This window comes from Loxodonta africana, chromosome X (genome assembly GCF_030014295.1).
Source record: "Loxodonta africana isolate mLoxAfr1 chromosome X, mLoxAfr1.hap2, whole genome shotgun sequence".
Taxonomy (NCBI): domain Eukaryota; kingdom Metazoa; phylum Chordata; class Mammalia; order Proboscidea; family Elephantidae; genus Loxodonta; species Loxodonta africana.
In genome coordinates this window covers 132,111,531-132,127,726 of record NC_087369.1, presented here as the reverse complement: position 1 = coordinate 132,127,726, position 16,196 = coordinate 132,111,531, and the positions used below count along the sequence as shown (strand labels likewise).

At 40.2% G+C, this 16,196-nt stretch overlaps 1 protein-coding gene across 3 annotated transcripts in view; it reads right to left on the bottom strand.

Moving 5' to 3' along the window:
- Positions 1–16,196, bottom strand: part of PAK3 (p21 (RAC1) activated kinase 3) — a 298,000-nt gene that overhangs the window by 68,983 nt on the left and 212,821 nt on the right. For all 3 annotated transcript variants that reach the window (XM_064278684.1, XM_010594684.3, XM_003414800.4), the window contains one exon: positions 741–841. In XM_064278684.1, the coding sequence (XP_064134754.1) occupies positions 741–841 (101 nt within the window). The remainder of the gene's footprint in view (positions 1–740; positions 842–16,196) is intronic.

The window sequence follows — 16,196 nt, the reverse complement described above, 5'->3', positions numbered from 1 at the left end:
AAAAAAAAAAAAAGTATAAAATGTTACAGATCTGAGATCTTGTGCTAGTTGAGCACTACAAACATCCAAAGAAAGGCTGGATCTATTGCTATTATCTCTCCAGAGAATTCTTACTGGCATTTATTGTGGGTTTGTCATATATCAGCACATAACTACTAAAGCATACACAATATATCTATCAATATTCCTTCCTGAAGCACAGGGGCTGCTGTTTTGAACGTCTACGAAATATACCCATTAATAATCCTAAAAATAAGCTATGTTCTTGAAATCAAAGGGAAGAATAGGTCAATTTTGCAGATATTTTTGGTTAGTGTGGTTAGCTGAGCTGGGCAATCCAGGTTCCAATGTAAAGCCTGAATTATTCAGATGGATTATACTCACTGGGAAAATTGAGTAGATGATTCTCTTATTCACTTCAAATGATAAAAGAATGGGCTCAAGCAGAGTTTCTCTACTCAGGACTCCATCTCCTATGCCATGGTAACTCAGTATTTTCGGTCAAGTCGAAGACCGATTATAGAGTGACCAGACGTTTTGTTGAGATAAACAAAATAATTTTGCCAATTTTATTGCCACCCTCTATTTCCATCTGTGATTGTCTAGGCAAAGTTCACCTTACTTGAAATCATCAAAAACATCAAGTCTGACATTTTGGGATGTGGTAATTCTTGCTTGAAACCAATTTTCACAAAGGACATTTTTATGACTTACAAAAACAAAATAAGGAGTTTACTTACAGTGAATTCCCCGGTGACTGCATCAAACCCCACATGAATCGTATGCTCAAAGTCTGAAGGAAGAGAAATCTCTGGGCGCTCTTTCTCTTTCTTCTTATTGGCTAAAGGCAAAATGTTAACATGTATTTGTTTGGGGTACAGTTTTAGCAACCATAAGTTGTACAATTAGGTTCAACAAAGCAATTACAAAATTGAAGGACAACCGATTCCAACACAATTTTATCAATATTAAATCCAGATATTCTAATTTTCTTTGTAGAAGTGGCTGAGAGTCTGACAAAAGTCGTTATGTCCAAATAATTCAAAAATTTCCAAAATCTAATTCACACAAAACTTTCAGTCAAACTGATTTATGTTCTTTATCAGTCTAATGGTGTAACCAACAGGTATCTAGGTATATTGTGGTTAACTGGTTTTCTTGGATCAAATCCCACTTACCAAAATAGAAATTACACTCAAGTCAAGCTAAGGTTTACCGTTAGAGAAGACTAGAAAAGTGTTTCCGCTATCTATAAAAATGTTATGAATTGTTGCCATTTTAATCATAGCTAAATATCAAGTAACGAGAACTTTTTAAATTTACATATTTACATTATGAAGCATAACTTAATAAGCTCTTGGTCTTCGTTCAACAAGGATACTATGGCAAGTCAGCAATATTACACATTCTTATGATTAAAAACAGTTTTTAATCATTTCCTACCCAACATGGCTAGTAAAAAGCTACAAATTCCTGTTTTTTACTGAATTAATTTTCTTTAGTTCTAAGAAAACCAAACCAGCTGCCTGGTTTGGTCTTTCTAGTTTGCAGCCATTCTTCCACGCCCCTCTTATATTCCATCATATTAACCATTCAAAATCATTGTTTCTCTCAATTAGTAGATTTTTCACAGAGACTTAATTACGGATAAAAATATCAACACTTAAGTCAAAGCCTTTAAAATATAATCACTGAAGAAACTAAATTGGGAACTATAACGAAATTAGTCTATTTGGAAATATATCACAGAAGGAAGTTATTCTAAAATGGCATCCAGTAGCTTCCATAACGAACATACCGGCAGATTTGAGCACGTATCTCTGATAAGGCTGCACTTCATCCTCAGAAAAATAATACTCACCCTCCCAATACTGGGCAAGTTAGCGTAAACCAGGTTTACCCAGTTGAAACCAATCAACTTCAGAATTGCCAGGATGGCCAATTTAGAACATTCTGGTTCAAATAGACGTTTCTTGGCCTGAATCATAGATAACACTCAGTTAACCATATATGGATTACTGATTTTGTGGATTACCCATGATAAATTTTAAATTCAAAACTTTTCATGTTCAAATGTCATCTATGGCTTTTTTTTTTTCCCCTTTCCACCCTCTCTCACTGTTCCATATGTCCAGTTAGAGGATAGAAATATGGGGCAGAAATACAGGAATTCCGCTAGTGAGAGGGAAGGATTAGGACAGAAAGGTGGATGAGGGTGACAAGAGTCACTCAAAGTTTTGGCTTGGCTACATTTTAAAAAATACACATACGCCATCTAATTTAACCTCAGCATGAATTCCATTTTTACAGTGAGCCAACATTATTAATGAATATTATCCTGACTTGACAGTAAAGTTTAGAGCTTTCTGTTGTTACTCCTACGTCCCCGGCATGTTTGTGGACTATAAAAAACCGTTTATATGGTTCAACTACTATTTTTATTTGTTCATAAAGACAAACAGAACAATCAGCTTTTTGCTTCCCTTCTGTTCTTCCCACTCCAGTAAAGATGTCCTACTCTTAACTCCTGTAATCTTAACTCTTAATTTTCCTCTTCCTGATCTCTCATCATGTTGGGTATGGCTAACCACCTCTCTCTCCACTTCCTTGACCTGGTCTGATTCTCCCCCTCCCTCAATGACCATTCTTTCTTTGACTAGCATTGCTGCTGCTGCTGCTGTTGCTCCTGCCTTTACTAGCCCAGTCTTTGCCCTTCAGCAATCCTTTCACTATACTCATTCCTCTTGGACTGAACCACTTTCAGATACTAACTCATGTTAGATAATCTGTGGTTGGCAGGAGTGGACCCAGATTTTTTTTTGGGGGGGGCTCCCTTTAGGTAGAAACAATACAAAATTACAAATAAAAAAAAAATGCTTGGGCTCCTCCCTAGAACCTTGGAAGAGTCTCATGCAAGTGAGGAACTCTGAAGAGGAAGCTTCATTTGCTTCATAGGAAATCTACTCTTGGTGGTCGGTAACCTGTTTGGAACCAAGACCATTCTGAAAATCTGAAGAAAGCTGTGGAACTTATGCCCATAAAAATGCACTATACACATATACACAATTTTGCATGTAGTTTCAGAGGTTCATAAATCCTCTGGACCACAAGTTAAGAACTCCTACCTTAATCTGTATCTCCAATTGTTAAACCAACTTGCATTCATGAACTCTCTTGCAAGCAAATAAACTTTCTCAAGCTCTGTTAGCACTAGATGCACATTTGGAACATACTGGCTTAGATCTAAACACTCCATCTGGGCTGAGCTATTGCTGGCTGGCTCAATGGTGTCTCCCTAGAAGGCCACCTGACTGCCAGTCCCTTGCCAGCCTAATCATGCCATTCCCTTTACTCAGGGCTATGAGTTGGAATTGACTCGACGGCAGTGGGTTTGGTTTTGGTTTAAGCGTAACAGAGGCAGAAAGTCCAAACTTGCTCCTTCTCCCGTGTTCCCTGTCTCAGTGAAATGATACCACTCACCACTCAGATCACAGAAGGATTAAGGCATAATATAACTCCTCCTCTTGGGAGGCTCTAAGCAATGAAAAGTTTATGATCCCCCTCCCCAATATGTACTTCAAATAAAAACAATATTAAAGCACAAAAAAGTAAGGAAATCCAAAAAGTTCTGATGTTCTTATGATTAATTGGAGTCTTTTGAATGCTATATATCCAAAATCAAAATGTTTCTGTCTTGGGTGCCCCTGCTTTGCTGAATGCCTGAAGCACATGCTTCCTCCACCTACTGGGTAATCCAACACTGGCTTTACTGCCCAAACCAGAAATTTAGGAGTCATCTTTGACTCCTACTTTATTCCTACCTAATTTGTTCAACAAGTTCTCCCTCCTAGGCTTGTTTTGAATCCATCTTCTCCTTTTCATTTCCATAAACAATTACCTTAGTCCAAGGCACCAGCATTTCTCACCTAGTTTCCCTGCTTCCATTTTTTCCCCTTTCAATTCATTTCTCTACTCTATGGCCAGAGTAATCTTTTGAAAAACACAAATCTGACTGCATTCCTGGCCATGTTTAAAATCCTTATATGGCTCCCCATTACGGATATGTTAAAAGTTCACACTCCTTAGCAAAACACCGAAAGGCTTGCATGGTATGTCCCCACCTTACCTCTCCAGCCTCTAAGCTTGCCGTGGCTCCCACTGTCCCATACCCATTCCACGCTCCCTGAACTGCCAGGTTTTCTCTTAGCTCCAAGCTTTTATACATGCCAGGCCTAACTCTGGAGAGCCTTACTTTTCCAGTCTCCCCACCCCCATCCCACCCCCACTTTGTGTGGATAACTCCCATTCGTCCTTACTCTTCACTCTTGGGTTTCTTGTCCTTTGGCAAGTCTTTTTCCTGTCTTCCCTCTGCAGACAAAGTTAAGTGCCTCTCCCTTCATGCTCCCATAGAGGTACGCATTGTATACTCTGGGCTTAGCACTTATCAACACCAGACTGTTATTTCTTGTTTACATGCCTATCTTTCCAGCTAAAGTTTAAATACTTGACAGTAGAGATTTGTATCTTATTCATTCTCACGTTCCCCACCACCTGGGGTGGCTTGGGCCCGCACACATAATGACGATCGTGTGTGGAACATTTACTACGTGCAAAGTGGTTCTAGGGTTACCTCATTTAATCTCTATAACAATCTTATGAAGTAAGCTTTATTGTTATTGTGTTATCGATGAGGAAAGTGAGACTCAGGGAGGGTAAACAACATACCCAGGGTTATACAGCTGACAGGGGTCAGAGCCAGGATTTGAACCTGAGAGCCAGGATTCCAATTGTGTCTCCAGAGGCTAAGTTCTTAACAGCTACACTATTTATTTTTCAACTGTTATTTTAAAAACCTCAACAGATTGGAGCCCTAGCCTTCAGGAAATGTTAGTGACAATGAAGCATAGATGAGAATTGTTCTTTTTTCTATTTTATTTTTAGGAACACTAAAATGTCTGTATCTCCCCAGAAAATTCTGTGAGCATTGATCCTTTGCATTAAGATTCAGCCTAATCTAAGCCTTAGGCTGAAAAGGGCTGATTCTACAGAGAAAAGTCCAAGTAAGTACTACTTTTTAAGTATATTCAATTGGAACCTGGAACAAAGGCCACAAACAAAGGTCACAAATTGCTGACTGGACCACAAACTACAAATAGCATTTGGCCTTGGAACCCTCTGAGTGTGCATGAGTTCTGGTTGTGATTTCAGGGACCAGCTAATCTGAGTTTCTCATGTTTAACAACTTTCTCCATTCTACTACCTTTTTTTTAAAAAAGGGAAAGCCCATATAGTTATCTATCCTCTTCCACACACCCCTTCCCCCAATAATTTTGTGCTTCCTATAGTGGCCGGAAACCCTGAAACCCTGGTGGTGTAGTGGTTAAGAGCTATCGCTGCTAACCAAAAGGTCGGTAGTTCAAATCCACCAGGTGCTCCTTGGAAAACCTGTGGGGCAGTTCTACTCCATCCTATAGGGTCGTTATGAGTGGAATCGACTCGATGGCAATAGATTTTTTTTTTATAGTGACTAGTATTTGTCCCATTATAAACAAATTCCCCTACATTCTCAACTACTTCATTAAATGTCCTCTTCAGTTCTTGCCTTCAGTTCCTAAACTTCATTATGCATCACTCCTACATGGGACACTCAAAAAAAGAAAGATGCCAGAACCCCATCCCTAGAAATTTGGGTTCACTTAGTCTGGGGTAGGCCCATCATCTTTATTTTCTAAAGTTCCTCGGGTATTTCTATGATGTAGCCAGGGCTGAGATGGAGAACAACTTTAAGCCCAAGGAGGGTACCACTTTCCCATACAATCCTTATGCAGGCTGCTCATTCTTCCCCATCTCCAGTCCTGCAGGCCTGAGCGAATGGGGAAGGGCACAAATTGTTGATTTGAGATCATTGTTCTGCACTTGCCTATAAAATCCCATACTTTGAGGTTAGTGCCGTTTAGTTCTCCTAGCCAGGTCCCGTATTCATTGAGGACTTTGGCTCCCAGTCTTTCTTCCTACATTCAATGCAGCCATCACCCTGTGAAATGTAAATATATAAATGGACACTTCCTTCCCACCCTTTCCTTATAGCACCTTGACCTCCCTCAACTTGAATTTCACCTCTATTCCACTTCTGCAATCCACTGCCATGGCCACCCTTTAAACTAGTGGTTCTCGATTTTCAGCTAGGGGTGCACATGAGAATAATCTATAGAGTTCTATAAAATACCAAAGTATACACCCTCACCAAGAACCTACCTTATCAGAATGTCTGGAGGTGAGATCTGAGCAAATGATTTGTTGTAAGCTCCAAAGATGATTCAGATGTGCAGTCAGAGTGGAAAACCACAGCTTCCCCAGGCCTTATCATTACCCAGAATGATTCTTTCCCTGAAATATTCCCACTGTTATCTCATTCCCTGAGCTCAAACCTCCCATCCTGCTCTAGTCTTCAAACTCTTTCCACCGCTTACCTGTTCTTTGAAATCAACAAGACCTCCAGTCCCTGGATCCCTCCATTTTTCGGCCAATCTCTCAGCTCTCACTTGGATTCACTTTCGTTTGACCCAGGCTACTCTATGTTCCATCACTTATATTGTTCTCTAGCCAGTGCCCTGGAAACTCTCACCCTTCGGCCTCCTCCTGCATTCACCTTGCAAAACCCTGTCCTGACAGAATCCAACCATTTAACCTCTCCACTTCTATACTAAGGTTGCTAAGAGTTGCTGGGGTAAAAATCACATGACTATGGAGATTGGTGTTTACTATAAAGGTCTCAGGCCTTAGATGGGTCATCAAGGGTGCCTGGCAATCTTTTCCTTGCCCCATTGCCAACTTTCTTTCCCACTTCCCTCGCTGGATATTACAGAATTTCACCACTTCACTCAAACTTCTTTCTGTTCCACTCCCTCCTCCCTTACTTTCAGCAGATGATATTCCTTCTACCTTACTGAGAAAACTGGAGGCTTTCTGTTGGGAAATCCTTTGATTTCATTTCCTCTCCAACCCTTATGCATTTATCTCTATCCGTAACCTCTTCTCTCACCTCACTGAAAGCGGTGTCCCCCTTTCTGCCTGAGGTTTGTCCCTATACAGGTGCTTTAGATCTCAGTCCCTGTCACTTCTCCAGGGATCTCACTCCATCAAGTATCTCTTCTTTCCTCTGTTATCTTCAATCTCTCCCTGTCTACTGGTACTTTCCGTGGGGCTTAAAACACATTCAGATCTTTCTTGTCCTTAAAAATTAGAACCTTTCTGCCATCTCATATCCTCCTGTAGCTGCTATAGTCCCTTCAAGCTTTTCCTTTTTAGCTAAACTTCTTGAAAAGGAAATCTAGATTTTTTTTTAATCTCTAAGTCCTCAAATAACTGCAACGACTTCCTGAGGTCACAAATTAACTACCCACTTGACTGATTTAATGGCCACTTTCAGTCCTTACAATCATTGACCTCCCAGGTAAAAATGACCTTGCTGAACATGCATTTCTTGAAAATAACTCCTTCCCTCCTCTTCTTTCACATGACACTTTCCTAGATTCCATTCCTATGTTTCTGGATTTTCTCTCTCTCTCATTTGCAGGAGCCTCTTTCTCTGTCAGCTTTGGCACTGGGTTAGGAGCTGTCCTAGGTCATCTTTTGTCAACAGACTTCTCCCTTGGGCCATCATCTACTTTCGTGGTTTTAATTATCATCTACACTAGTGACTCCTCTATATGTACGTCCAGCCCTAAACTCTCTGTTGCATCTCTACCCCCTGTAACTAACTGGCTACTAAACACCTCTATTTGGATGCCCCACAGGCCCGACACACTAAATATTTGCAAAATATTTGCCTTTCCCCACCTAACACAACATGAAACTACCCCTCCTCCTGTGTTCCCTACCTTGCCCTTCTCCAACTAGTCATCCAAGCCTGATTTCTGGAGTCTATTTTTGATGCCTCCTCCTTCCACCATCTGATTAGTTGCCTCGTTCTATTAATTCTCCCTCTTAAATATTTCTCCCACATTTTCCTCTCCTTCTATTCTTACTGATATTGGCCCTGGGGCCAGGCCACTATCATTTCCCACCTGGATGACTCCAGCAGCCTGATTTTTCTCCTGCCTTCCATCTCCCACCCCCTCCCTCCAATCCATTCTTCCTCCTGTAGCTACAAACCTGACGTCATTCCATTTCAGTGTCCCCCTACCATTGTCTTCAGAATTAAATTTAAAGGCTACAGCATGGCATACATGGTCCTTTTTTTAGGATCTGGTCACCAATCACTTCTATAGCTTCATCTCCCAGGCCTCCCCTGCTCCCGCTCTGTGCACTAACTACTCTGAACTTTTGTAGTTGTATTCATACCACCTCAACTAATAGCGTGTCATGCTTACTGCCTTCATAATACTGCTTCTTCTGCCTGGAATGACACTTGCCCCATACCTGGCTAGCCCTATTCCTACTTTAAGACTCACCTCAGTTCAGGGGTCACTTCTTCCAGGAAGCCTTACCTAATCTCCCCACCCCTCTTGATTAGATGCTCCTCCTCGGTGCTCACTTCGTTTTTGCATTTACCACACTAAACTCTAACCATTGACTGACTAGTCTGTGTCCCCTACTAGGCCATCAGTTCCTTAAAGGCAGGGGCTGGGACTTACTCACCTCTGTACCTTAGCATCTATCTAGAATAGTACCTGACAATAAATATTGAATGAATAAGTGAATGACCAAACAAATGAATGGATGAATGAATGATCTTGATCATATGAAATGGGAGCCAATATATGGAGAAAGGTCATGTCTATTTGCTATCATGGGTTCATGGATGAGGAAACAGTGATCCAGGTCTGCCAAGAAGGTGAGGAGGGGCAAGTTTTGAAGTTGTTGTAGTTGAAGCTATTGATGGTGGTGGTAGTGTTGTTTTTATCCAACAGTGGGGATGACTCTGAACCCATTCAGGAATACCTCTTGCCAGCTGCCACTTGAGAGTCAAAGGCAGATATATACTGGCAACCCAGCTGGACAAGGTTCAAGGTGCAGCCTGTAGCCAGAGAGAGGGCAAAGCAACCAATTCTCCCCTAGATGAAATCCCTGAACGACACTATGCTTGCCTTCTAAAAGCATTTTAGAAAACTGTCACCTGAGTCTTCCTTGTTGTAGGGGTTCCACTTGTCATCTTCCCCTAAAATTCCTGGAAATTTTGTTGGGCCTTCTCATCGGATGTCATATAGCCAAGTCCAGCATTACTTTTTAGAACACTTTCTAGCTCCTTGAAAACAAAAGCATGCAGGGAAACAAAAGGAATGACAGAGACAGATATACAGAAACACCCCTGGATAAATTCAGCCTAAAAGCACAGAACAACAGTCATAAAAAAAAGCAATGGAAAACATGCAAAACATTATGATATATGGCATCATAAAAAAGCAACATTCAAAGCCAGATTAATACAGAAAGCTAAATGCAAAATACTATAAAAAGCATACTTTTTAAAATTCAGAAATAATTTTTCCAAAGAAAGAAAAAACACATAGGCTGGCTAGCTCTAAGAGGCAGGCGTTTCACAACCCTGGCTTTAAAGAACAACTCCCTCCTGGCCACTGTCTGAGCTTCCTTTCCTTTGAATCAGTCAGTGGGTCAATTAACAAGTATTACTTGTTGAATTGTGAATCCACATAGTGACAGGTTATGCTGGGTGACTCAGGAGTGTAAGTAATATCCTATACTTGCAATCTAATTGGGGAGACTAAGTTTAACGAAGGAGAAATAGCAAACAGCTACCTGACCAAAGGAAATTAGGTGCTAAATTGGAAAGAAAAGAGTATAAATGCTGTAGCATGTCAAAAGAAAGGAAGGTTAAAGAAATTTGTGGTGGACGGTCAGAGCTTACTGGAGGAGGTAGGACTTGAGAGACAAGCCTTACAGGATAGATAGAGAGGAAGGAAAGGGTAAAGCATCTCATTTAGGAAAGATGGAGGGAAGTAGGAATGGATATAGCATACTGATCAGGAAGTGAGAAGACAGAGAGCAAATAGAGTACAGCCTGGGAAATCAGGAAGGAAAGGATGATGAAACTGGAGATAGTAATCAAATATGAGTCAGAAAACGTTTTTGAGCAGATGAATGAAAAGGTGCTTTCCAGAACACAAGCCGGGTGGCTATGTGCAGCTAGTTAGGTACACATGGCATGGTGGGGGCTGACTTCACAATGATTGCTGTTTCACTCAGGCCGAGGAAGAGGATGAATGGTGGGGGTGGAATGGGAGGGACCTACATGTATGTAACTGCATCTGTTGCCTCAAAGACCACTTACTGGGCATTTACTATAAATTCTGTTTGCATGTGTGTGTGTATCTTATTTCTGTAACTAGACTACAAATTACCTGAGGGCAGAGAGCCTTGTCTTATATGTAGTATCCCCCACAGTATTTAGCACAGAGCTAGGCACATAAAAAGCAGGCACAAATATTCTGACTGAGGTATATAAGCATTTAAAATCATGCACCTGAATAAGCCTATATTAACAGTCAATTCTGTTATATCTGACTTTTAAACAAATCAGAGAGCTGATATATGAGACCTGTGCTCAAAGTCTGCATGCAGCTCAGATTTATGCATTGGCTGGTTGCATACATTTTTCCATCCTGTGATCTTCCATGAAGTTCTCTGAGATAAAAGAGGTCTAACAGAGCACTTTGCTAGGAGGTCTCTACTGGAGTCCTTGGGGTTAGAGCCCTCCGGGGAGATGCCCTTATCTCATAACCCCTAGCTCGACACCAGCAACCTGCCTCCCTCTCCCACCCTTTGCCCCCTCCTCCACCCAAGCCCAATCTGTACTCAATGTTATGTGTCCCTGAAGCCAAATAGCCTTCACAGACATAACGACCATTTCTGGAAGAGACAGTGGGAATTGTAGGTTAAAGATTCGTCACACTAAAAATGACTGCTTTTCATCTCAATATTCCTGGGCTTTGTTCTGGGAAAGCCATGTTGGAAAGACATAGAAGTATTTTTAAAGGGCTATCTACCTCCTATGAATGACAACCTTGATTTTTCCTAACAGATGTTCCTTAGTGACAAGATCACTCTTTAGCTGGGTAATATGTGCTTTTAGAGGTGCACTGATTTCTCCAAAAACACTGAAAGGCTGCTAGTCAATGCCCCACATAGATCATGTGCAAAAATGTCACCTTTGTCATCTTTTAAGAGTTAAAATGCCTTAGTGTCTAAACTACCAGAGAAGTAGAGTTGTTACCTTTTTTATTTTTAAAATTGCCAATCTGCCCCACCCTTTGATTTGTGGGTGAGAGAGCACTGTGCCATACCCTCCAGAGGGAAGCCTTCTAAAACCTTGTATCTGGTAAGGATATTGCGGTATCTCAGAATTCTTCCTATGGAAACAGTAGCCCTGTAAATGGTCTCAAAGAGGGAGGCACTCATTGTGAGGCCAATAGCCCCAGAGTTACTGGTTTATGCAAAGAAAGTACTAATACCTGGAACTTCTGCTAAATATCCTGTTTGGGGGCATATTATGGGAGGGACGCACAGGCATTTCTTACCTCCTGGACCCATGAAATGTACATTTTCCCTTACACAGGGGAGAGATTAATTCTCTAGTTAGCATCTAATATGTTTTTGGTAGAAAGAATGTTCACTGTGTGGGTTTTCAAGTTTTTGTTTTCTTTTTTCCCCTACTGGAAATTTTCAAAGCAATATGTGGTTAACTGCAATGGAAAGTTAGGCATTAAAAAAATAGATCTTAGTGTTGACTCTAAGGCCTTTAAATATTGACAGTGCTAGGTGGGATAAAAAGTTTAAAAAAGGTTCCACATAATAGATATATTTCTGGATTAAACCTAGCATTGAATAAAATACACTAATTTTAAGCAGAAAAGGAAGTAGGTGTTTACTTCAGTGAGGAAGACAGCCCAAAAAACCTTTACATACTGTATTATGAAGCAATATCTCTAAGAGGAAGGATAATACGGGACTCTCTCATGTTCTATTTTAATATAATCCTTTACTATTTCAACTTTCATAAACCTCAGGTATAATTTTTATAATGGGAAAAGGCTTAAAGGCCTCAAAAAGTCACAGAAATTGGGAGGAAACAGATTTGGTTTTTTACAAAGGCTAAGTGTAGTAAATTAGGCCCTTGGGAGGAATAACTTGTAAAGACAATGGTCTGAGGACTGTTGTGATTTCTGGCTAAGAAAATGGGTTGGATCCACCTAGGCTTGACTTATTTCTGTTAAAATTTCATTTTTGAATATCCTATTGGCTAAAACCCATTTTCAAGACAAGTTAGGTAACTTCCAACTTATGATAAACAGTATATTGTTCAACACCACTGAGCCTGGAGTCAAGAGACCTAAATTCTAGGTCTGCCTTGCTTTGTTATTAACGTACTGGGGTGACTTTGTGTAAGTCACTTAACCTCTCTGAACTTCTGCTTTCCTCTGTACAATATAGATAATCTCTGCCTACCTTCATCATAGGAAGTTTGAAGGGCATAAATGATATGAAATCACTTTGAACAGTTAATCATTGTAATACCCCTATACTGCCATCTAAAATACATCACCCACTTAGCAATATACTAAGTAACAAGGTGACTATGTTTGCTGGAGAAGTTAGTAATCTGCCACTTTTTAGAATGCAACACTTTCATCCTATGAATGATATCTTTTGAATTATAGCTACTGAGGAAGATTAAACTGGGCTGTTTTAAGCATTCACTGCTCTTATCATGGTATCTTTTACTATTATTAGCAAATCCCAGAAACATATAGTTGGGAAGTTCCATGGTAGAAATTATATTAACCCATTCTCCTGCCTTCAAGTGGAACCTGCTAAAGTCATGCCAGACTCAATGAAGAACCTAGAAAATTTCACCTTTGGTCTAGTATCACAGTATCCAATAAGCCTATCTGTCTAGTTCCATTTCCTCTGGTAGAATAATTAAGCCTTTTTTTTTCATCCTGCTGGGTCTTTAGTTGCTACGGAAATTTATGTCTTCCAAAAATTAGCACCCTTTAATGTATAGATACAAATTCAAAGTTGTACCTGACTCTGCAAGAGCAGTTACAAGCCCAAATCATAGCCCTAGTGTTCCATATGACGATGGGGGAAAGGAAATGATGGTCCCACATGAGCCCTTCTGATCACCCCCATTCACACATGCAGACAGCCATCACCCTCAGAGGCATCATCTTCAAAAACATTCAGCAACAGTCATCATTCTGGTAAGTCATTAGAAAGTTGCCTCTTACTCATCTCCTTGCAGGCAACACAAACTGGTTCCACTCTCATTTGCACCCAATTCACACATGCAACAATTTCAATGGAAAATGTTTGAAAACAGAAAGTGAAGATGAGGCAATATCCTAACTAGGCACTTCTGATATGTGGACAATTATATAGGGTACATGTCTGAGAGAGGGAAAAAAGGCCTCATTTGCTTTAGGGAAGAAAGCAACTTTATATTTCTTAAAAAAAAAAAAAAAACTCGTTGCCATCGAGTCAATTCCGACTCAGAGCAACCATATCCCTTAGCCAGTGTCAACTTTCCTCTCTCTGCAACACCTCATTTTAATGTTTTCTTCCACTCTCTTCTCATCCACACTCTGTATCTTCTCTACCTCCTAATCTCCCTCTCAAACGTAATTTTTCCCTGTTGCATCTTTCCTTTATTGTATGCATCTCCCAATCTTTCATGCCACACTCCTCTTAAAATTTTAACTGTCTCATGGCTTTAGTGGGCCTCCCATATCTGCGCCCAGTTTCTCAGTTTATTGACCTTGAAATGGAAGCACAGGACCTAGTAGGGAGGGAAAGTACATCCTTCTCCCATCTTCTTCCCATTTCAACCACAGGGGACTTAAAGGAATAAAGGAGTAGTACAGGAGGCTCTTCTTCTAGGGGACAGCACTGATTCTGGAGGACAAGCAAGATGCCATGCCCTCCAGGCATCCCAAAGGGTAAGGCAGTGACCTGCAGAAGAGCACTCTTGGCTGAGCTGTATGGGGTTATTTGGAGAACCAGAGGAATATAAACACCATTTAGGATGTAGCAGAGTCTCTGATATCTGGCTTTCTGACAACCAGAACCCTCAATTGACACGCCCACACATTGTTGGTGCAATGATAATAACCTTGAACCACTACAAGATTTCAAAGGGTCTTCAGCATCACCAAAGAAAGATTGCATACTGTTCAGTCTAGTTATCATACTAAGTATATTTTATTGTGCATTAATTATTTGAAAATTAATAATGTGCATTGACCAAAACATTTGATTAACAAGACCATAAAGGATAACTGAGAGTTTTCTTTAATTGTTTCACAGCAATGCTTCCTGCCGTGTAGGATATATAGAAGACAACACACTCTAGAAGTTAGAACAACAATATATATGCAGTACAATAATAAGAACTATATAGCACTTTAAGAACTTTTTAACATATATGAACACACTCATTTACAGCCTCAACTTTCTAAAGTAAGCAACATGTAAGCCTAAAAGTACACACACCAAATGATAATCTAGCCCACAAAACACCCAAATCACATGTTAGCACATGTCTATTGTCAAGAACATTTTCTTGCCACCCTCTTTCCAAAAAAGAAGAAAAAAAAAAAAACCATGAAAAAGTTTCTTTCCTTCCGAGTGGCAGTTTAAAAAAAAAAAAAAGAGTCCCCTTTCTGAAATGCACATACTCTTCAAAGTGCACTACCATCTTCTTAAGGAAAAATTAAAGTCACTGCTGGCTTCTGGATACTAGGAACATAGTTAGTCACATATTCCTTCCCTTGGTCTTGTTGCAAGGCAGTGTGATATAGAAGAACAAGCATAGGGTTTGGAGTCAGAGAGACCTGGGAGACTTCTGGCATCCATCATTTGCTATGTGACCCTAGGCTCTCTGCTTAAATGCTTTGAGCTTAAATTGCCTCATCTATAAAAAGGGGATAATGCAGAGTGGTCGTAAGGATTAAATGACTGCATATATGTACACTGTCTGGTGCACAGCTTGGCACCCAGTAACTAGTCAGTAAATGGCAGAGTACTTCCCACTTGTCTTGATTTGATTTACATCCAACTATCTCCTTCTACTCCTCTAGGAAGAGGGGCCTTCATAGCTCTTCCAGGCTCATCGGCTCCCAAATCTCTCTGGGTTCCCCACAAACAAAGTACACATGAACTGTGCTCTCTACAGACACAGCCCTTCACACAGCATTGCATGTCCTCTGAAACACACCTAATGCTCAAGTGCAGCACAAAACACAAGACAGAAGCACACTTCAGAAGACACAGACATCATACAGAACATGTCACCTCCAAATGCAGCCTCACCTGCTTCTTTCCCACATGTTCTTCCAAGCTTCAAGTCCTTAACATCGGTTATTTTTAGAGGCACCAGGCCATTTTCAGAGGCCTGACTGCATTCACATGCCTCATTGACTTTTCCTTATTGGTTTATTTATTCATGTTGTTTATTCATGTTGTTTATTTATTAATTTATATATTTATTCCCCACCTTGTTCCAAAATGGATGTCAGGTGGCTTACAAGAATACACAAAATGTAACATGATAGCACAAATTCAAAATAGATTAAGTCAAAGGGGGGGAAAAAGGTAGGAACATAAAATGCAGCCTGAAGAAAAGCTAATACAAAGGTACATATATACCATAGAGTCCCATTACAAGTGCTATGCGTAGGCCACACATTTGGTTCCAAGCTTTCTAATAGCCAACAAAAGAGAAACCTGATCACTCCCACACTTCGCAGGGTACATCAAATAAAATCAAACCACTGGTTCAGGATGTCCTTTCCCTGGTCTAAATCCCAAATACTTTTCTATAGTGAAGAATCATAAAATGGTGGCATATTGTCCCTCCTAATTTGCTCTAAGACCAAGATCCAGCTCCTGGAAGTCTCCAACAAAGATAGAACCTCAATCTTGAAATTACATCTACTACTTCTTATTTTTCTTCTACCTGTCTCTTGAAGTTCCACATGGTCATTGAAATGTAACTATTAAAGAGACTTCTTTAAAAAATAAAAATAAACGAATACCCTCTGCTGTCACCAAAGCTAATATTTTCATTTAAGTAATGAAATAAGACACCGTGACATTATTTATAATAACAAAAATCTGGGCAAGGACTCCAAGTACCCAACAAAAAGAAATGGTTAAAAAAAAACAATGCAACTATA